Source organism: Stegodyphus dumicola, chromosome X1, assembly GCF_044657685.1.
Source record: "Stegodyphus dumicola isolate Sdum_Otavi_A_Nest chromosome X1, ASM4465768v1".
NCBI lineage: Eukaryota > Metazoa > Arthropoda > Arachnida > Araneae > Eresidae > Stegodyphus > Stegodyphus dumicola.
In genome coordinates, this window is record NC_140780.1 from 80896555 (window position 1) to 80920546 (window position 23992).

The 23992-nt window shown below is 31.0% G+C and overlaps 1 protein-coding gene across 2 annotated transcripts in view; it reads right to left on the bottom strand.

Moving 5' to 3' along the window:
* The window catches only part of LOC118181801 (gamma-aminobutyric acid receptor subunit beta-like), a 534459-nt gene that overhangs the window by 280850 nt on the left and 229617 nt on the right, over window positions 1–23992 (bottom strand). For both annotated transcript variants that reach the window (XM_085808441.1, XM_085808440.1), the window contains exon 5: window positions 140–222. In XM_085808441.1, coding sequence (XP_085664567.1) covers window positions 140–222 — 83 coding nt within the window. The remainder of the gene's footprint in view (window positions 1–139; window positions 223–23992) is intronic.

Here is a 23992-nt window from a genome sequence, read left to right on the forward strand (position 1 = left end):
AATAAAGTATATACTATTCTTCTATAACTTTACTGCTTTTTTAGTTTATTTCTTTGTATAATTGATAATAAAGATTAAAATATGACAGTCTACATAAGTACTAAACTCCCTGTCAAAGGGAAAACAAAAAGATACTTACAGCTTTCTACTTCAACTGTACACTGCTGGCGATCCATTGGAAAGTACCTTAAGTCCATTGGACAGCTGTTTGTGACAGTTAACCTAAAATAACAAAGGATTTGTTATGCTATGAGAAAATATATAAGAATTTTAACATGAAATAAGTAAGTGTTTGTATTCAGTTGAAGGCTAAAATATTTCTCTCGTTCTGTCAAAAGATTTATATTCACAGACAAAATTGTTAAACAAATCCTTAGGTGTTTTGATTTCCTTTGTGATTCATTTTTAGTAAATAAACTATCTTTATACTGATTTATAAACTGACCAATGATTAAGTAATATTTGAATGAACAAATTTTCTGCATATGTTCATAAATACTATTTTGGTGAGATGAAGCACCATTTTTTTTTCCAATTGCAGATTGTAAACAATTACAAATGTAACCCAGTCCATTAATCTATACAAGGCCGGACGTGGTGGTCTCTTTATTATGGAGGCACCTAATAGGTGGGCCACCACCGCCTTTCCTATGAAGGGACGGACAGTTACAACCATGCCTTCTCCGGTATTCGAACCCAGGCCCTTCAGCATCGCAGTCAGCTTCTCTGACCCCTATACCGACTGAGCGACTGAAGCACCAGAATAGCATTTGGGAAATTTGAGTAATTAATATTGAACATTTACCAGTGTTGCAATAATATTAGACCTTTAAAATGAGTTTCGTTAACTGCAATCATCAACACATGATTATTAGCTTCTCATTAATTTTACAGATGAACAAGGTGTGACAAAAAATGAGGTGAATATTACTACGCATGCAATAATATTGTTATTCAAAGGAAAATCAGAGATCTTTGGTGTATTTAATTACGGCAAAGCTCACTAGGGCTATCTGCCTAAGGGGAGGGATGCCTTCGTGGAGGACTTTCTAAGGGGAACTGGCTCGTATACTCGTTACACATGGGGGAAACCACGAAAACGCCCATGCAGCCAGTCCATTCGCGGGATTCGAACCTTGGACCGAACTACCAGTGTTCAGCGACTTTACCGCTCGGCCGCTGGTGGGCCGAAAATCAGAGATCATCAGTACGTGAAGCAGCGTATAAGATGACAAATTTTAACTTATTTAGTGCAGTCAGTCAGTCAGTCATGAAACTAAAGTTGAGAAGGTGTGTTTTGAAGTACGCCCTAAGTCATGGATCAGGAATAATGCATAAACAAAATATTTGTTTCAGACTCCGAATATATCTTAAAGAAAGGAATTGTTAAATTTGATTTTGATGACACTTATGGAAGTAGATATGTGCCGTATGCTTTATTATATACTTTACATTTTTGAAAACATTTATCGACTGAATTTACAAGCTCACATTTTCACCAGCATAACCGTGGCTGTCACATTTTTAGCCACTGGAACTTGTAGTGATGAAGTGGAACAAACCGACAGACGTAGCTTTAAAAACTGCTGATGTTATTTTTGGTAATCACGCTCTTTTTAGACATTCAGAAATATTTTGAACGAAAAGCGTTGAGGGAAGACAGCAAATCCATAACAAACAGCAAAAATAATATGAGGTGTTTGAATCCCAAAGTTGAACAATAAAAAGAAAAAAAAATTAGGAAAGGAATTTTCTTTTGGTTTGCCTACAAACAAATCGATGCTTATCCATAAGCATTTTTCATAGGGTATTAATCAGTTTTATATATTTTGATTGGGTGTTCAATAAGCATGTTAGGAACCTAAAGTTTCAATGTTAGCTCAGCTTAGTGAAAAGCTGTTAATATTTTTTATATTTTAGCCACATAATGTGCGAACTGCAAATAATTGGAAAAACTTATAAAAAGTTATTTATATTGGGTTATCTATTAGATGTTACGTAATACCTTGTAATTACCATAATGAATTAATTGGAACTAATTATTAAAATTATTTATTCCAGCACGATGGCAATATATAATTATTTGTTATTTTTTGTAAAGACTTTTGTAATGATAATTTGCTTTATTTTCTTGACTTCGAAACGATAACATTCAAATTTTGAAATATAACATATATTATTTAATAACATTCTAGATGTATAAGATATGGATATATATCCATACATTGAATCCCTAAAATGTTGGTCTCTAGAACAGTACAGATTCATTCATCATTCATAGAAATATGTATGAGGCTATTCAAGAATAAGATTCTGAACTTCACCACCTTCAGATATATTTATAAATTGCTCTATAATGAAATGAAATGAAAAATATCAAATTTAAGTTCTAACTGTAAATGAATTAGGTGTATAAATAATTAATGCTATCAAATTGTTTTATATTTACTTTCAAAGGAAATATATTTAGTTATGCCTTGTACCATATTTTATTACGTAACATTTATGTCATATGCATAGTATGAATGCTGCATATTTATCATTGTCATACTAAGAAAGTAAGAGCTTAATATTATCATACTATATAGTTTTATGAGCATATTTTAGAGTGTTTCAAAACTTTTATCTACTGTCTTTCTATAAAACTATTTTCCTCTATGAGTTTTCAATAATTCTAGGTTCCACGTTATGTTTATTCTCTTATTTTTAATTGTGCTCTGTCCCTCATAAATTTAGCAAGCTGCATGCCATAAAAAGCAAATAACCAGCCAAGCAACGGATTTAAAATCCATGTTAAATTCATTTCTCGCCTTGACTATTTATTTTAAAAGAAAATGTTTTATTTTTTACTCCGCATCACGCAACTTTTATCATCAGTGAAGTAAGAAATAAGGAAAAAGCTTTTCAATAATACTAGAGTGTGTACTTACAATTTCAGCTGCTCTATTCGGAAAAGAATGAAAACAAATTTAACAGAAAGTACATTTTCTTTGATCCTCAATTAACGGTAACCAATAAGGAGATGACAAGGCAGAAAAGAAGTGAAACGAAATTCTTTTTTATTCTTAACTTTGAACTTAAATAGGGTACAAAACGTAAAGAGCACCAATTTTCGTCGAAATGTTTTCGCCAAGAAAATTAACCAAATACGCAGAAACAATGGTTTCGAAGTAAAAAAAAAAAAGTGTTTTATTTCTTTAATACGATTAAAGTAAGAATAATGAGAAGCTAATAGGATCTAATTGAGGAAAGTACAATAAATGGAAAGCGATTTACAAACATTTTCTTTTCCATCTAATAGACTGGTGGCCAAAGCATTTAATGATGTAAGAAAAATAAAAACAAACTTTTACTGCTGAGATTCATGTCTTAATTCATGTCTTAATTAGAGAAAGTATGGAATTAGCGTTCATCTTCATTGAAAATTAATTTTAAATTTTAGTTAAAGTATTTTAATATGCGTACAAAGATATGTTATTATTTTTCTACAGATTATAAAGTGAAGAATACAGGTAAGTAGATAAATTATTGTAAAAAATATATAACATTGTTTTAGAAATTAAAGCATTATATTTATTTTCTTCAATAAAAGAGAAATTATTGGAGATGTTTTAAAGTAGAACTAATTTTGCGACTGCTTTTAAAAATTATTAAGGTAGATAACTGAACTCCAAAGCTTTAAAATCATTAAAGCTCAACTGGTAATAGGGTTAAGATTAAAGGCATACTCGTAGTTGTCTATGATTCATTCGATGCGGGAAGAAAAACAAAGTTTCAGTTCAAATTCACGGATACTCTATTACTTAATAATAAATACTGACTTACATTTTGACATATACATTATCATAAACGATCTAAAAAAATAGGAATTTAAAAGCATTCTTAAAGCATCTCCGAAATTCGTATTTCCACAGGTGCAGACTTCTGTAACTTAAAAACGAATTATATGGCATTCACAAAAAATATTTTTTTTTCAGAATAAATAACAAAAGCTCTAAAACGTCTAGTTAGAATAACGATTGTATCACTGAATACTACATTTAGAAATGCAAATCAAATCGTCCTATATCTATATGTGATTTTACTTCAAAATACTTTACGTATATTTTCAGGAATGTTGGGGATAGAATAAGGAATACATTTACAAACAATTTTAATTCATTATTCTGTGGATTTTATGGCGTCATTTTATCATTTCTTCGGAGGGGGGGGACAGAATTCCTGTAAGTGCTTTATAATAACGTCGCCTCTGATCATAAATAATTCATTGAATTTTATTCAAGTTTTTCCTCTTTTCTCAGACATTTGATTTTAAGTTTGTCTTTCCCGTGGTTTCCTTGATTTCTTTACATGCTTAACCTTATTGCAATATAATGAATTTTACTTTGAGTGAATAATTTTAATAAGGCCTTACACGAATTTAAAGTTATGCACTCGCTCTCACTCTCCCTCTTACGCACACACAAACAGATATACAGAGAGAGAGAGAAGGTATATAAAACATTGAAGTATATATAATTAAATGCTATTAATTTCGCTCTGAATGCTGCTAAATTAATTCATTGATTTAAAAAAAATAAAAATATAATATAAATTTACAAAAACGTCGCTAGCTGCTTAACATGAAGAAGGCGCGAATCAAAAAAGAACACGATGTACAGTCTTGAAAAATCAATCCTAAAACAGAAGTTAAGTAATACAAAAACAATAAAGTAAAAGTTGAGACATCATGGTTTCTGTTAAACAGAAGTCATTAGAACTTTCAACAGAGGCATGTTTCTGAATTATATCTGGATGAATTGCAACAGAACAAGTAAATCAGTCAAAAATTAATTATAATTAACTTAAACACTATTTAATACTCTGAGCGGCCAGGGGTTTCGCTAAGAAAGCACAAATTTGCCAAAATTACTATGAGAACAAATTAGTTTTTTTGATTTTAATGTAAAAACTGCTGGTATTTCATACCTGGATTTGTGTTCTTTTGATATATTTCCTTAATTTCTTTGGCATATTTTAATATGCACGTATATATACGTTCTTACAGATATCACAAAAAATATTCTAGCCGCTTAGAAGGTTAAATTAAAAAAACAATTAACAAAAAAATAACAATTAATAAATAAATACTCATCAAGACATAACCATTTCAGACGAGATTCGAAAGAAAATATGTACTTTATATTTTTGGAGAAAACATAAATTAATTACTCATGAAAATGTGCAATTAATTGTAGAAAGACAATTAATCATGAAATTTAAACAACATTAAGAATTTAAAAAAAATTTTAATGAAAAACTATTTAACTAACACCAGATAAATGGAAAAGTAGTAATTCGAAATGCCAAAGAGGTGTAATTGCTCAAGTAACTAATAAGGAAGCCAAATAAAATAACCGAAACTACAAGAAAGGCGAAAATATCAAAGCATGGCAAATGCTTTGATACAAATAACAAGAATAAATAAGTACAAGAATTGATTTGAAAATAAATACAAGAATTCTGATAAATCAACGACGAATGTAAATCATTATTTAGAAAAGGTGCACATTACTAGCATACAAATGTAGTGGTGAAAACCAAAGTAAAATACAAAATGTTAAAACTAATTTTGAATTCATTATTTTTTCCTTTGCAGTTGTAATTCCAAAATGTTGCTCTATTAATAATGCTATAGATTGCTCCTTTCACAAAGTCCAAGGAATTAAAAACTTTTGTTAAATTCATTTCACTGTTTTGTTTATGTATTAATTTATTTCTGTCTCAAGGCTGATTTTCATGTTCGTGCTTTTTGTTGTTGCTTTATGTTAGATAGTTTGCTAATTTTGATAAATTTATAGTGTTATATATATATATATATATATAACCATGACATAGATATGTCTGTATATCCTATAATAATATCACAAAGTCAGTATAATTACTTATATGTTTTTATAAAGAAAAATTCAAGTAAATATAAAAAACTTTGAAGAGTACAAATTATAAAAATGTTTTAATTTTTAATTTTGAAAAAAAAATTATAATTGACAAAAATTTCAGTCAACAATGCTGGGCAACTAGCCAAAGTGGACGTAGTAAGTTTTAAATTCTATGTACTATTTTTCTAATTATTGTATTTAAAAATTTGGGAAAATAGTAAAAATAGATTTACATTTTTTGCTAATTCGTAAAAACAGTAAATGTAGCTTTATATAAGATAAAAATCAAATAGAAAGCACTGGAATAAACACGAGAATGAAAAAATGACGACATGATTTACATGGAATCAAATACAGAATTACTTTTAACCTAAAATATATGTGCAGTAGAAAGCAATAATAAAAATTAATAAAAAAGGCCTGAATGTTTTAAAGGTTAGACTATCGAGATATGGTAAAGGGGCTATCTGTTTAAAGGAAATCTGTCTTCACAAAGGACTTTCTAAGGAAAACTGTCTCATATTCATGTTACACATGGGGTAAAACAAGGAAAACACCCATGTAGCCAGCCGGTTTGCCTAGGTTAGAAATTAGGTCGAAATATTAGTATTCAGCTGCTTTAAGTTCTGGGGTACTGGTGGGATCATAATGTTTTAAAATAAATTGCTAAATGGTTATCTATTTATCTTAAATCATTCATGCATTTTATTATTATTTTTGAAAATTACTTCTTTCATGTCACTTCATTCATAATAAAAGGCTAGAATGTTTTATAATGTTTTGAAATGTTTGACTTATGATTTTTAATAAAGAATTAACAAATTTGAAGAAAAATCATATAAACCCGTTGCAAAATGCATCTAACAGGAACTAAACACGATGTAGAAAGGGACATCTAAAATTATGATAGTTACTATAACAAACAGGGACAGCTAAACTGCTTGACTCTTCCGTCTCTATATTCTGAACACATTTTTTAGTTTCAAACTTTGTAAATTATTATCGTACATTCACGAATACTACGCACCACCGAATAAGACGCGCATCGGATTTTTTCAAAGCACCAAAATAAAAAAAGTCCACGAATATGGCGCGCATATTTTCATTAGTTTCCCTGAAAGCTTAATTGATAGAAAAAATATTTTTCCTGGATAACGAGCATAAAGAAACAAAGAAATATAATACCGATCGATGGTTATCAGGAAAGAAATCGGAGCTACCACCTGCAGCTTTTGCAGCTCCAGTCTAAGTACGTAGCAACACATGCCCAGTAATATTTTAATGGGTAGGAATAAATCGTTAGCAGAATTTAATTTTTAGGGAAAGAAAGGAAAAAACTGCTAATCTAAGTATGTTACATAAAATTTTATTTGTTAAACAATAGCTTCAGTCAGCAAAAATCTTTGCACTAAATATGTATTTTAAAGTCCCGAATGAAACTTTAGAATCTACCCGTAATCTAACAAAGGTAGATAAGTTATCACACCATGGCACTTCTCACTTTTTTAGTGTGGAAACACAATGCAGATTGACAATCTTCCTCGCCTTCTGCGCTGCTGCCATCACTGATGCTTTCCGAATTGCCGGTATTCTCTTCTTCCTCATCATCCCACACAGCTACACTTCCGTCCATGCTATTTGATATTTCGTACCTTTTGAAGCTCTTAACAACAAGTTCTTGTGAAATTTTATCCCACGCACCTTTCATCCATCCACAGATTCGAGTTGTTTCGGGCTTCTTGATACGACCAGTCGGTGTCAGTGCGTGATTTCCAACGGCCATCCATTCCGTGTACATTTTCGTTTAGTGCTGCTGCCAGTGTTATGACTAAGAAGCCAAGTTTGGCAAAAACCATTCAGAGAATAACATTCTGGCCAGGACTTACTATTTGAGAGGGTACAATAGCATCATATAACGTTATATTTTCTGGGAATACCGTAGCTTCGAAACGAAATAATTTATGCCGACTAACTTGCGTTTACCTGGCTTATATTGTTTTGTTTCAAGAAAGCCGGCCACCTCGATTTTCCCGACTAAAATTATAAAAGACACCTGCGCGTGGTATTCGTGAATATACGGTAATTTGTTTTAACAAGAAAAAATTACGTGATGACAAATAACCGACTACTAAAATCATGTTTTTAACAGTTACATGTTTAGAGGTATTAAAGGTTAAAACCTTTACTATTCATGAATTTTACTTACAGTACCAATTATTCTTTTTATGCCTACGAAGAGCTGAATAAATAAAATTGCTGAGCAATAGCAGTTCGATACGGTTCGAATATCAACGGATAGACTGGCTAAATGTGCATTTTCATAATCATGAATCAATTATATAATTCCATATGAAACTTGTGCACCAGCCAGGGATTTTCTTAGAAAGTCTTTTACCGCATTCCCCTTAGAAAACTTCCACGCAGACTGTATGCCTTCCCAGAAGCACACAATCTGCGAAGGAAGGCTATCTGCTATATATCAGGTTGATAGCCCTGATGTGCTTTCCCATTATCAAACAAACAATATTTTTAATCGATTTATTTATTATTTTTAAAACAATAATACATTACTTTAAAAAGTAAAACAAGATATGTTTAATGTATTCTGCATAGTGTAACGTCTCTGACATTCCAAAAATAGGTTCATAATTCTACATCAGAAAATGAAGATGTTGCCTAAGAAATAGCTTTTGTAATGAAGTATTAAAATGGATTGAATATGATTTAGTTCAGGCTGTGGAAAGCATTAGGAATTTTAGGGGCCAGAAATTTTTGCAAATAAACCGTGTATGGTGTATTAATAGCTGCGCCGCAACAGACATCAGGGGAAAGCCCTTAATAAATTGCAGGAATTAAAATGCTTTTTAAAGAATAAAATTTCTTTGAAAAGTAAATAGCGTTAAATGTAATAACATCGGCGAAAATAAAAAGAGCTGTTAGTAGCAGATTCTTCGTCGCCAGCATCGTTATGTTAACCACTGTATTACAGAACAGGGTTTTGGTGGATGCAAGCTTTTACTAATATATAGATATATATTACTCAAAACCTTAGTGTCTATTTTTTCTCTTACTTTGAAAGGCTTTCCTCATTTTGGGTGAAATCGGTGAGATCACGGTCATAGCTAGTATCTGAATGAAATCAAAATTATCAATGCGCTATGGCACTTTTCTTTAGAGGAAATAATATGCTCTGATGTAAAATTAAATGGTAAGGTGAATCTTATCCAAACTCAACAGAGCTCTTTAAAGGAATAAAAATTTCATACAATTTAATTAATTTGTGAAACCCTCTTCGCATACAGGCAGGAAACATCTTTGTTTCTGAATCGAAGAAACTATTTACAAAGAATACTAAAAATGAAAATATGTTTTTCTTTGTTAGATTTCAATTCACAATTATTTTACTCAGAGTCTAAAAATAAACTACAAAGTTACTTACTACACTTATACCAGGAGTTTTAGGTTGATTATTCATTCACATTAGCAGTTTTAATAAATTAATCTACGGAAGGAACGAGCCAACATTTCCCAATGGTGTATAATTCTATATGAAATAAGTAATCTCCCTATCAGAATAAGCTACATAATTCTTTCCGATTTTTTGTATGAAGGCCCTACATTTTTAAGAAGATGACAAGAATACGAGAATTGAATACAAAATACTGTGGCATTGTATTTTTTCAGTGGTGCAACGTTTATCCGAATTAATTTGGGAGAGGTTATTTCGAAAAACGCATTTTTTGGATCAGCTAATTTTTTCCCTGTGTACAAAGTTTCCATTTTTATCTCAAAATAGGATGGGAATGAAACAAACATTATTTCATGTTAATAAATAATTCTTATCTACGAAAGAATTTTATAGATTTATTCACAAGTATTAATATATCAATACATTTTATCATTTTGATTTCACTTATTAGCTTTCATCCGGTATATCCCAACTGCTTGAAACAGGATTTTTCTCATTTGCCTGTCCAGGGAATTTAACGATCTCATAAAGGGAGACAACTTCCCCTTATCACTACAGGGTCTTCACACTTTCCGAAGACCTATCTCTTTCGAAAAACTGAAGGTTACAATTTAGTTTTACTTTTCGAAGCCAATAGCAGCCAATAGGGAAAGAAACATAGAAAAATAGAATTGTATATCACAAGAACAAGTAAAGGATATCTAATGAGCAGGCTAATTACTGGAATAACAGTTGCAGAGTCATTAAGTTATTTTGAAGCACGAGACGTGAAAAATGCTTAGTGCCCTCGCCGGGACTCAAACCTTGGACCTCCCAAATACGCGTCAAGTATGCTTCCAATTACACCACGAAGGCATGCGGAAAGGAGAGAGAAAATATCATGTATACCCCCTTTTAAAAGGCGACTGGGGGTTAGGAAAACTTGGGCTATATGCAAGATTTTTAAAATGTATTCTAGTCTCTGACGCTATCGATTTGACAGCTTAAAAACTTTAATGTATTTTTTGAAGTACAACGCTCGCTAAATCTAGCTGAAATTACACATGAACGAAGAAGTTATTTCTTCCAAAGGGACATTTATTTCATTGCTTGCTATTTTTACATGTAGCTGTGTAAGGTATTTTCTCCTACTTTCCCTCGTGTTTTTGGGTTGTAAATGGAACCACGTCCCCGTAGCTCTCGGGAAGCTTGGTATTCGAAACCGGATGAGCGCATAACACATTTTTCGTGTCTTTTGCTTCGAAAAATCTAATGGTTTTACAGTCTTGTTTTCATTAAGAATACGTATTTATGTAAAACCTGAAACATTAAAAATAAATGTTTCGTTTCTACCGGTGGTCACTAACTCAACGTTTATGCAGCACTGTTTTGATTAAATTAGTTTAGCTTAGGGTTTTACTGTATTATCTCAAAATATTCTTTCATAGAGCAAAATAAACTAGCATTTCTTCAGTAAAAACATTCTGTGACATATTTTAAAGGCGTGAGCACTACCATTTTTTTATCATATTGTCTCTCGCCTCAATACCTTTCGTTTTTATATGCAAACAGTTTCTTCTCGATGGTTCTTTCAGTTTTTAGAAGAAGTCTGAGGCACGTGAGCACCTGTCGGGGGAGTATGATGATACTCGAGTGTCTTTCACTGACAACGTACTAGCAAATTCTTTACAGAAGCAATAATGTAAGATTGATCGGCAAAACAAAAGACAACGGGAGATTTACTTGGAAATCCTACCGCTTTCTCTGTAGAGGCAACGTGAAAAGGTGAAAGGGTGGTTCAGAATACATTGATAGTAAGTTCTCCGATTTGAAAATGTAGTGCTGAGGAACTGCATATCATATTTCACATATATCATAGCATTTTACTTTCATTTTGATATTCTCGATTCCTTGGCACATCTTTTTTGGCCCGGGAAAAGATATTCATTCACTGGATAGTCTGCTCTGTGAAGCTTACCAAAAGTTTCACCTTTTAACAAAATTGAAAATCACTGAGAGTAAAACGCTTTCACGCAGGAGTGGATGTCCTCCGAAGATTTATAGAACTTGTATGGTGACACCACCGCCTTCCAGCGACTAGCACACACGTGGAAGTAACTTACAAATATAGAAGAAGATTAATTTTATTATGGTACGTGAAAAAAGATTTTATTACGTGTAAATTATGTTGCCACTATTTTATACCCAAATAGTGCGGATAAAAATGATGGGAATTAGTTGCTAAATACTTATCGACACAGACGACCCAGAATTCTGGCGTAACTCCTTTGTTAGAAATGTTATTTGAAACGGAAAACATCTAAGTATAAAGCTGTTTAGTTTTATGCCTTTTTGAGTTAAATTAACCACAAATTACGGCATAACTATTTCGCTGAGAAAACTGCCACATTGCATACACAGTGAACTTAGATTAATAATGGGTATTATAGTAAAAGCTCCGAATTCAATACGCTTAGTAAAATACATTACTTTCAGAAAACAGTAAACATTTTTATGTACTTCCAACAGGTAAATGTTCTCATTTGAGAAAGAAAAATAATGTTTGTTATATGACCTCCACGACTTGTTTTGCATCACCGTACTCTCTAAATGAAATTTGTAATTACTTTCTCACATATATGCTGATCCACGTGACTAATGAAACGTTTAATTTCCGCTTTAAACTATTACATTTTTACTCTTTATGTTCGGATTATCTGGTCATGTTTGTTTTCAACAAACCGGTTGGATCGAGAGCATAGTGATTTAACGTATGCTGTCTAATCCGTGCCCCTCAAGTTTCTTTATCAGTCTGCGATTTATTATTTCAGTAAGTGGATTTTTCACGTCAAAAGTTTTCACAAAGCTCCTAACAGTCTATACACAGCACTCGCCATTCTTGTAATATTGTTTTCACAACCCATACTTGCTGTTCTTTTGTTCGTTTTACAAGTGGCGCAGTCACCGGAGTTCCAAGGGAAAGTACTTCCATCGAAAAAAATATTCTTGCAATCCTAATGGACTAAGTAGCCAAACGAGTTCCTGAATACTAAAGCACAGCTCTAAAATTTGTTAGAAAAGGAGATATGAGACAAAGCCATCAAGCTGGTGAGTGTCATAGAACAGATGCAGAATAGATATAACGGCAAAAGTCAAGAGGAAGTGTAAGCTAATAGGGCATCATACCAGTTGTAATGAAACCCAAATTTAAATTAACAAAAAAATTTAAATAATTACACAACTAAATTTCAAGAATACAAAAATACGCCAGAGCCTACAGAAAACATATTATTAAAAATAATCGAAGGTATGACACAGATGACATAAGTTGTTAGATATTTTATGTGTCAAAAATATGTCTATTTATATTTTCTATTACAACTTTGTTTTATTAAGCAAGAAACAAACTTTTCCGCTTTCTTATTAATTAGCTAGCTAGCTGACTATAACGTTTCAATAATAAATCTAAAAAATTTACTTATTTATTTCCTTCTATTTTACTTACATTTTTATTTATCTATTGCGTGTGTGAAAATGAAAAATATCACTGCGAAGTTCCTCAAAAGCGGTTTTTAACATTATATGGCTAAGATTAATTATATGCATGTTTCGATATTAAAAAATGAGAGAAGTTAATTAAAGGATAAATAAAATTATTTTTACCGCTATAAAGGAATAATTGCAAGCCTCTTTTTTGTTTTTGAACTAAAATATAAAACAGTATCTTCCAGGACTTAAGCACTTGCTAAAAAATTTCCTTTCTTTAATTGTTATTATTTAAATAGGATTAAATGTCTGTATCAGGAAATGTGTGAAAGAAATCATTAATCTTTATTCTGAAACATTTCTTTCGTTTTAAACGGAGATTTACTTTTTTTCTCCCGTCATTTCTTAGTGTGACATTTTAAAGCTATGAGCTTACTTGAAAGTATACATTTATTTGTTGACCTCAGCATGCTGTGCTTGGACTTTATCTTCGAATTGCTATGCTGAGTTCTAATTCCACTTACGGATTTTCAGAAGCCAATTTCAAACTGCATTCGAAGCAGCTTGCGACATGCTTATATGGATTTAATTTACTCTCAAAATGTTATTTTATTTAAATTTGTCTCGTTATGCAAATGAAGAATACAATTTATTAAAACAATTGCTAAATATACCAATTGTTGTATAGATTATCCGTAACATTTAAATGTTAAATACATACAACAGTTATGAGTCAGAATATGGCTTGTAGTATTAAATATGAAAAAAGGAAAAGGTACCAATCAAAAATGTACAAATTAATGTCCACAGTTAAGCTTCCTTTTACCATTTCACTGACACACATTTAATGAAACCTCAAGAGATCTAATGATATTCGCGTGAATAAATCAAGCTAATTTTCAAAACTAAAATATATACTATCATTTTAACCTATCTCTTTATTATTTTTGCCAGCCATAGATGTTTTGTTGTCTACATAAAAGTAAAAGCTTAACAACTGATGAATGACGCTTACTGAAACTTTTTTTTCAAATTTTAATTCATTTTTATTTAATTATTTTTTAAATTTTTTCCAATGTTTGATTTTTTACTTCAATTATCTGCTCATTTGCTTTGAAAGAATGTCTAGAAGATTTTGATAAACGAAAGTGAATGTTTAAATCTTTGTGGCTCTACCAATGGAATAAAAATGTTTTTAATCTGCAGAATATGATACGTATATGTATACTGTTATACGTACTAGCTTATTTCAACAAATGCTTATCGTTCCTTTATTCTTCGAGATCGATAGGGTTAATTACAATAAAAATTTGATTTTTGCTTAATTTTATAGTTTTATATACAAATATAAAATTCTACATTTTGTTCAAGTTAGCTTAATCTAGAATGAATTAATTCTGAAAAGTGACAGCATTTGGAGATAATTTAATTTGTCACACTTCACTTTTTACTAAATATTGCTAGACAAAAACTTTCTGGCATATTTTTTGAAAACAACTGTTAAAATATAAATTTTAAAAAATGTCTCACATTTATCAATGAATTCAAAAACGTTTATTTCGTAGCGTACTATTGCAACGCCATCTCAAAGACCAAATTCGAATTATACTTTACTTTACAATTAATGAATTGCTCAAAGAAACGAACCTTAGAAACTAACGAAACCTTTCTCTCTAAGGAAAAATCATTAGCAACTTTTTCAACCCTTCAAATATAGGAAAACATTATTCGAAACATAGCACGCATTTTTTATTGGATCGCCTTCAACAAATATCTACTACAAGCGAAGCAGCCATGATATTTTTTGTCAGGATGTGAAATTCACGTAAGTCAAACAATAACACCACTTTTCTGGATGAAGAAAATAATTTTCATGTGATATACTTCTTTAAATAATAGATTTTTACATGACATGTTTTTTTCATCTTCTTAGTGAAGTAACATTAAACCTTGCAAAATAAAAGTGATCTTCCTAATTCTGTTGAAAACATTCCAGAAGGTGCTTACAGTTTATTTGCACAAAACGTACTTTCCTCACACTTTAGGTGCATAATATATATTTATACTAAAAGTGACATGTTAGTTTTATTGACTTAAATGGCAATCCGATAGACCTGTTTTCAGTTACAAAAATTTTCAAAATAAGATGAAGACAAACTATAAGACTGAGGAGTTTCCAAAAAACAACTTTTTTTCTCTGGGAGAAAAAAACTCCAATAAGCAAAATGCTATACATTTATATTTCTAACAATTCCATTCATTTACATTCAAAATTTGCAATTGCTCAATTTATCTCCAACCCGTTTGGGAGCTGGATCGAACACAAAAGTACTTACCTTCTTCAATTTTGTTAATATTACAACTATTTGGAGGCCCAAATTTCTGGAAATAGAACAGTAAACACATTAAGTAAATGAGAAACCCTACATAGGAGAATTTTATACCTAAAGACATCTGATGAACAAAATTGCAGAAACCTCCAAAACGCGGAAAATGGTATTTTGAATGCCATGAAATTTCGCTTCATTGTTAAAATCTTCTTATGACAAGAATTGCATTAATCGATTACATTTTGCAACAGAAAACTTTATCGTGCCAATAAATTCGAAAGGAAAGATGTTTAGAAATAGGAAATACAGTAAACTAAGATTACTACTCAGAGTTTCAAATGATTTTGTTCTTCCGTGAAGGTGGTCGCCTTAGCGAAATGACTCTCAGTACGATTGATAATAACTAAGGGAGTTCGATTGCATATGCACATAGTATGTATGTGTGTGTGGGTAATAATTCAGTAGTTTACTTGAGGATTCGAAGAACAGCTGCTTGGACATTTAAGATGAGAGACGGAGAAGAAAAGCTTTCAGACATGACAGCTGATTTAAAGACATAGTTTTATTTTCTTACATCCAGCCTTGATACGCATAAACAGATTCACACACCATTTATATGTGCGAGCTGCACTCCACAGTTTTGTACAGCTTCCATATGATACAAAGAACGACGTGGAAAGCAAACTCTGCGTGGCTAGCAGCCAGGTGAAGCAAGAAAAAAAAGGGGGTGAGCAATAGTAGCAGTGGTATTTATAGACTTGATTTCTTTGTTTAAATTTTGAGCTCTGAGATTGGATTAGAGTCATACAATACAGGAGCACCACATAAGAAAATATAAATAAATTGATTTGGAAATACATAGTCCATAAAAATTATTATAAACAATTTAGAGCAGAAAGTGAACTAACTCCGGATTAACTGGAAGAATAAAAGTAAGTATTCTCAAATTAAAGTGAATAATGTTACATATTTTATGTCTTACATATCCCCCCTTCAAATAGAAAAGGGCTTAGCGATAGAAAAGCTTGTTTTCTAAATTGTTCTGTACTGTTTCTAAATTATTGCTTTATATTATGCATAATATATATATTTATATTGTTTATAATGTAATACTTTTCTAGACTGCATCTTTCCAAATTAGTTCGTTCATGTTTACTTATGCAATCCTCCAGCATTGCGGATAACTCTCATCTAGTCGCAGAACTCAAAATTTAAGCACAGGAAATACCACTGCTGCTTACTAAAAAGAGATTCCAAACTCGTACCTAGAATAGTTACAGTACTAGGCCAATTAACGAATGCAAAAGTATTTTCGTCATTAAATTTAGTATAAACGTATTGGGGTGTAAATTTAAATGCAGAAAATAAAGAAAAATTAGCATTTACAAACAATTTTGGTCTCTATGAATGCAACAGATTACCTTTTGCTTGGAAAAATTCATCAGCTGTTTTTCAAAGATTCCTTAGACAAATTCCAGATATAAATATCAACTTCAGTTTGCTTTAAAGTATTTTGATGATATCATAGTATTTTCTGAAATTTTTGAAGAGCATTTAGAACATCATAAAATAATATTTGATATACGGGAAAAAGAAAATGCAAAATTAAAGCAGTTAAAGTTCCACTTAAGCAAATTTAGGATATGAAATGCAAGCAGGAAAATATCCACCCAGTAATGTGAATATTCATGTTATTAAAAAAAATTACGACACTCTAAAAATGTTAAATAATTGCAAAGATTTCTAGGGATTATTAATGTGTATGATAAATTTATTCTAAATTATGCAAAAATTTCATCCCCTCTAACAAATTTATTTAAAAATAATACTTCAGACAAATGGACAACTGAATGCCAAACAATCTTTAAAAATTTAAAATATGCTTTAATAGACAGACCCATTTTAACTACATTTATTCCAAAATATCAAATTTATGTATTTGTAGATGCATTTAAATTATAGATCATGATATTCGTTATATATAGATATTTCATTCTAAAAGTGTAACTCTTACACTTAAATAAACTGTTTATGCCAAATTTTTCAGATTCACTTTCCAAAGAAAATTTTAAGTGATAGAAATCTGCATTTATTTTGCCGAAATGTAAACATTTTTTTAAAGAACCATAATGTACACAATTATTAACTACTGCTAATTTCCCGCAAACTAATAGTAAAGTAGAAAGTCTTAATTAAGCTAATATAACTAAATTAAAATTTTAATCAAATTCCTATTAAGGAATTTAATTCCTATAAGGCAATATTGCGTGAACAAAATTGCTATTTCAAGTTACTGAAGAATACAATTAAACATCATCATATATACATCATTTATATTATATAATAAATCATTTATATTCTATAATAATTTATATTCTATAATAAAATAAAATTAAAAAACTATTGCCAAATTAAAGTTATACAATATATCTTCTTATTAAATATATATATATATGCATGCTTACCATAACGTAAACGAAGAAAGATATGATATGCATTTTAAAGCAAGTAATTTTGAGGCTGGTGATTTAGTAATGTATATTGAATTTCAATATCCTGGCACCAGAAAACTTTATCCTCCTTTCTCACGCCCTTTCAAAATTTCAAAATATCCTGAAGTTACTTTTTGAAATAGATAAACCAACCAAATACTCTTACTAAAAGAATTCTGAAATTGTCCACTCCGCTAGGCTTGGACCTTTCAACCCCGCACATGAATTTAAATTAACTGTTAGAAACAGTAAACTACCTGATGCTATTAAGAATCAATTAGTTTTCATTTTCCAAATTATTCATTAAAGTTCCTTCAAACCTTTAAAAAATATTTGGAACCCGCATGCGACTCTTTAACCTGTTGAAGACTCTAAACCTAATTGTGACAAATTACTCCTGAATTTGACTTTTTCGTATTCTGTGTCATTTCCTGTCTTACCCTTTTCTATGTTTTTAGATCTTTTCCATTCAAAATTTGTTATGTACGTCCTCCAAAGCCCGGAAAAAGGAGAGGAAAAACTCTAAACTACATTTTGCAATCTAGCCAGAATAGCAGATTCTTAAAAGACGAAAGTATATTTTGCTGTACTCCGACACGAGAATCACACTTATATGTATCACTCCTTGCATCCTTTCCTTAGGGATGATACAAGCAGTGATATAACAGGGTCGTTGTCCCTCTAGGTCAGGGATGGGCAAACGTTTCGGTCGCGGGCCAAAAGTCGAAAGAAAAAAGTTTGGCGGGCGAAGATAAGTCTTTCTAAAATTTTGAAAACAATATACATGTATTACAAGTTAAATGTGTTAATGAGATTATAAGGTATTTCTCTCGCCTTTAGTGAGCCTTCGTGGTGTAGTGGTCAGCACACTGAGCCGGTATTTCAGAGGTTCGTGGTTCGATTTCTGGCGAAGGCAACTGCATATTTTTCAGCTCTCCTGCTTCCAAAATATACCTAATGTCTCTGCAGTAGGGCTCGAACTAAAAGGATGTAGGATGATAAATCTCCTCACTCAGTATTTGGCGATCGGGTCCCCTAAAAACCCCAGTCGCCCTTTAAAAGGGGGAGTATATAAGGTATTTCTCAGCCTTTCTAGCGTGCCTTCGTGGTGTAGTGGTCAGCAAACTGAGTCGGTATTTCAGAGGTCCGTGGTTCGATTCCCGGCGAAGGCGACTGCATGTTTTTCATCTCTCCTGCTTCCAAAAATCCTAATGTCTCTACAAGATAAATGAAATTGCGATATCATTTTTAAAAGTTCCTTATGTTGAGGTTCGAAGTGAGATGTACTGATTCTAAGGAACGAGGCTAAATGCTCATTTGTCAGTCTACTTCTGAAATAGTTCTTTCTAAGGTTTTTAGTTGAAAACAGTTGTTCACATATATAAGATGAAGCAAACACAGCACTGATTTTCTGGACGTGAGATATTAAATTTGGGAAACTTACTTTCGATAATGATTTATAAAACTCAAACTTTGGCATATTTTAACTCATAACTTAACAATCATCTCAAGCAGTTACTGCTTGAGATGATTGTTAGATAGCAAATTGATTAATTCAAGCTACAAATATGACCCCACTGCTTCACAATTTATGTTAAAAGGCATTATAAAAATATCCAGTTTTGTTTGAATGGCACAATGAATTAGCGTTCGAACTCAAAATGCAGTTTTTCAAGCCATCTTCATAGCTTCTCTTCATTTAGTGAGGGTATTGAATTTAAACTCGGGAAATGAGAAAAGTTGTTCTTAGCTAGATGTCCAGTAAACAGATTAAGTTTTAAGTTAAGATTAAGTTTTTTTCTAAAAGGTCTAATTCACCTATATTGGATTCAGATATGTCTGCTCGAGAAAGAGATAACGCTTGTTGGCGCCAATCTACAGCTATAACTAACAAAGAACTTCCGCTTTTAACACTTATTGAAAGCTGTCTGTACCGATTGAAAGCTGTCTGTGCTTGCTATTTCCGTCGATTTATGTTTTGTAGAACAAAAATAGAGAAAGTAAAAAGATCTTTCGAAGAAAAGGAAGTCCTTCGAAGAAAAGGAAGGAAAAAATATTTAAACAAAGTAGAAAAGGAGATGGATACATAATATATAAACTTATACTTCTTTTGATTTGCCTCGGATCGGTAAAATAAAATTCTATCCGAGAACTTCCGGCAGGCCGGAGTTGGCCCGCGGGCCGTAGTTTGCTCATCCCTGCTTTAGGTATACTCTCAATATTGAAGTCAGCTGGATATGAACTGGCTGAGTGTTATGCAAATCACATTCCTGTAGTCATAGTTTTAGCACAAAGTCCTACCACACGCACACACTACACATGTTTAAACAGTTAATTATTTTTTAATTATTATCGTAGCGTAATGTAAAATTTTATTTGATTAATTTGTAAGAACAAATTTGAATGTCCAAGTTATTGGTCTTAGTTTGAATTTGAATTGTTCATATATTTATGTTTTTTTCAGTTATATAACTTGAAAATATTTTATGGATAAATAGATACTTTGATATATTTATGCATTGTTAAAAGCCAGTTAGTAAAACTGTAAAAGAAATGGTAGTTCTGAATGTGTTGCTTAATTTAAGCATTTCACAGCCATCATCAAGTAGTTACACTAATTCGCTTGTACAGGAGCTGCCCAATTTTTTTATCAAAGCTTACGTTGCTATTGTATTTTATATTGTTAGTTTTCTGTTATTTAATTTCGAAAGTAGATTTTACATTGCTTTACAATAAGAATACGTAAATTGTTTTATAATAAGCAAATAATTAATTTTAATAGAATTTTATGAACATGTAATTGAAATATTTTTTTTATTTTAAAATATTATATTAACTAAAACAGTTTTTACAAAAATCCCTAAATTATGTCACAATTTCTGTAATACTTCTAAATTACATCTATATGTATCATTTTGTATGTTTAAGATATGAGAAAGTTAATGAATGGAATGACGGGACATTGTGAAATCTAAAAGCTATGTCATTGAAGAAATAGTTTTCTTTCTCATCGAAAAAAGCACATATTGTATACCTTGTACAAAATTTATGTTCATTTACTAACGCTCTTTTTTTTTTCCTAAAAATGCTTTTCAGTTGTCAATCCTTTTTCTCTTTCAAGAGGGCCTGTGTTAGATATAACATATGAAGGAAAAGTATTAATTTTAACTCAGGAATAGTCCGTTTAATTGTTGATTACACTTTGGTAACATCCCCTTCCTATAATCTAAAGCGCGTCGTATCCGAAAACTCCTCCGTATGATGTTGTCTTATTAATACTGCAATGCTTTAATTTCTTGAACAATCGTAGTACAAAATTTAAACAAAGAGTTCAACTCTATAGATACCCATTTGCTGAAATGTCAGATATTTTACGATTTTACGTCCGATATTTATAGAAATTATTTATCCCAGTGATTTTCAAAGAGTGAAACTTCATTTAGACAAAATCATGTTTTGGAACATAAATATTAACTCATTAACAGATTTTAAAAGATGTTATAATATTGACAAAAATCTTTTGAGATTTTAAATACATGCAGATCAATCTTTCATTGAATTTGAAGCAAATCATTTTTCATCTTATAAAATTAAGAAAACCTCAAAGTAACATTCTTTTAGCAATTAATGAATTAGCTCTGAATGAAACCTTTTAATACAATATAAATTATGATCATTTACGCACAAAATTCAGAGTTTTCTCAGTTAAAATATGAATCCTATATTTCAGCGAATGCAAAGGAACCCACATAGATAAAAATAAGAAAACCAAAAATCAAATAACCTTTCCAAGATGTGTCACGTATTAAGACATCCTGACATCCCAAATATAGAAAAGTCCAACAAAATGAAAGAAAAGAAACGAAAAAGAACGTGAAATCCGAAATAGATTGAATCAGAACACAAGAAATTTCACCCATCGCTGGTAGGCCCCTACAGTCACGGATGCAACGTAAAAACTATACTCAAACAAAAGCTCTAAGAAATTACCCTACTTTGGAGAAATATTATTTTTTGCTTCTGCATATATTAATTCTTTATTTTTATTTTTTGCCATCACCTTAATAGTAATATTTCAGATTAAGGCATTATTAAAACTAAATTTCATAAGTTTACGTTTATAACTCGCTGCGAATTTCCGGTTTTTCGAGATAATACAAGGCATGCCAGAAAAGTTGCAATGTTTTTTTTTTCTTTATACATTAAGCCTAGACATGAACTTTTAGCTAGAAACATTCTCAAAATAATGTAAAGCCTGTTACTAAAACAGTTTCAAAACTAGCGACAGAAATGCTTTGTAAATATAAAGTTTAACTTTTTTACCTTCTTTATAGTGTAAAAATTTTAATTAGTAAAATATAAATTTTGCTTAAGTTTTATCTAACATAAATATTAACAAAATAAAGCTTGCGGCTGATTCTTTCGGACATGCTGTAAGATTAAAAATACGATGTAAATGAAAGTTAGTTATTCACAGATTATTTCATACGACATTCATCAAAAGCAATACATTCATTTTCTGCAACATTTAAATATAACTTTCAAGTCCAACATACTGATATTTGTAAAATATCATCAGTTTTCTAATACGAAACAGTATTTTCATTTTAGCCTAATGTATAGATCAGATTGAACTTATTGATAGAACTTATTATTTTGCTGTTTTGTAAAAATGATTGCATTGGAAAATCAATTTCAACTGTCCAAGAAAAGTACTTATATAATTTGATATTTTAATAAAATTATTAGAAATTATTTTCGAAAGGGTTAAAAGAAACTTGTCATACTTGAAATCGTCCTAACATAGGTCAAATTGTTATTATGTCCACTTCTTTGTTTCATGGTCAGTAATTTTACTCAAATTACTTTCTTTTTTATCATATTGCTCCAAGCTATATCAGACTAAAGAACGTCAACTTAAATCACGCTTAACAAATTTTTAATTAACTAAAGTAGTTCCATCCAGCTTTTTCACTTTCAGAATTTACCTAGTTTCAGAACAGAGGCAGGAAAGTAAAATATTAAATACTTGAAGAGACTACCGAAATTAGATTTAGGGATGTTAGTTTGTAGAGTTCCTCACTTTGTAAATGCTAAGTTATTGTTGAACGTGAAGAATCTTAAGAACAGTTAAGTGAATGATCGCTTGAGTTCGTGTGACAAGAACAACAAGATGAAAGGGTAAATAACCCTCTATTATTCAAATAAAGATTTAACAGAACTTCGTCTTGGAGTGTACAATAAAAGCCGACACTTGGGCTTGAACTTAAGAGGCTAAGAAGTAAACTAAAACTAATTTAAACTCAAGAGATATAGCCGATGCTATCAAGATTTTAACCGAGTTGGCCTCTTAACGCTAAGTGACTGCGAAGCTATCAAGGACCTGAGTACGGCCGAGCGTAATAACAGCTTTGAGAGAGAGTAGCCAAAAGGCAGACGCGCGGTAATCAGAAACTCTGATTCTCTTTAACTCAGCAAGTAGAATTTCGCAGTAAAATACCGCTCCTCTTCATTATGTATTCAGAGTGATTCTAAAACTACCTTCTGGCCGGATGTAGTAAGTTGAAGTTAAGAATCGGCAGGAAAAGAATTTTAACTCAAAATTAAATTGTTAATAAAATTAACATAATCCTTACAAGTTCATTTAAACTCTGATTCTCAAATCTATCAGAATTAAGCTCTGAATAGCATGAAACATAATCTTAATACAACTATAGCCTATAGCAATTTTTGTAAATATTAATACAAAACGTTTAGCATCTACAGTGTTCAGCATCGCTCAATATTTTAACAACAAAGTGCCCAAGTTTACAACTTAATAGAAATGAAATTCCAATGAAACAAAAAATAACTTACAACATCAGAAACTGTACCAGAGATTGTATATGTATATATATATAAGCATTATCCATACTCTAGCCGCATACCTAGCGTATATCCATACCTAGCCGCATTGTCCATACCTAGCCGCATGGATTGTATATCCATACTCTATTTTCTTACATTTATTCTATTTTCTTTACTTAGTATGCATTATCTCTGCTGAAATACTCCACATCAATTAGCAATATTATAATTTACAAAACTAATTCATAATTAATTCAATAAATTATGAGCACTGAATCAACTCTTTGAAATATGTATTTAATCTGAGCCTGAAATATACAAATAATCTGAATTCTCAATCCGAATCTTTTGTACGAAGCTCCATCCTATTTGATGATCCAAAATATATTACTCTGTTTATCTTTTGAAAATGTAAAATAAAAGCACTCTGTATGAATATATTGCAGAAATAGTGAATCACTAAGTTCA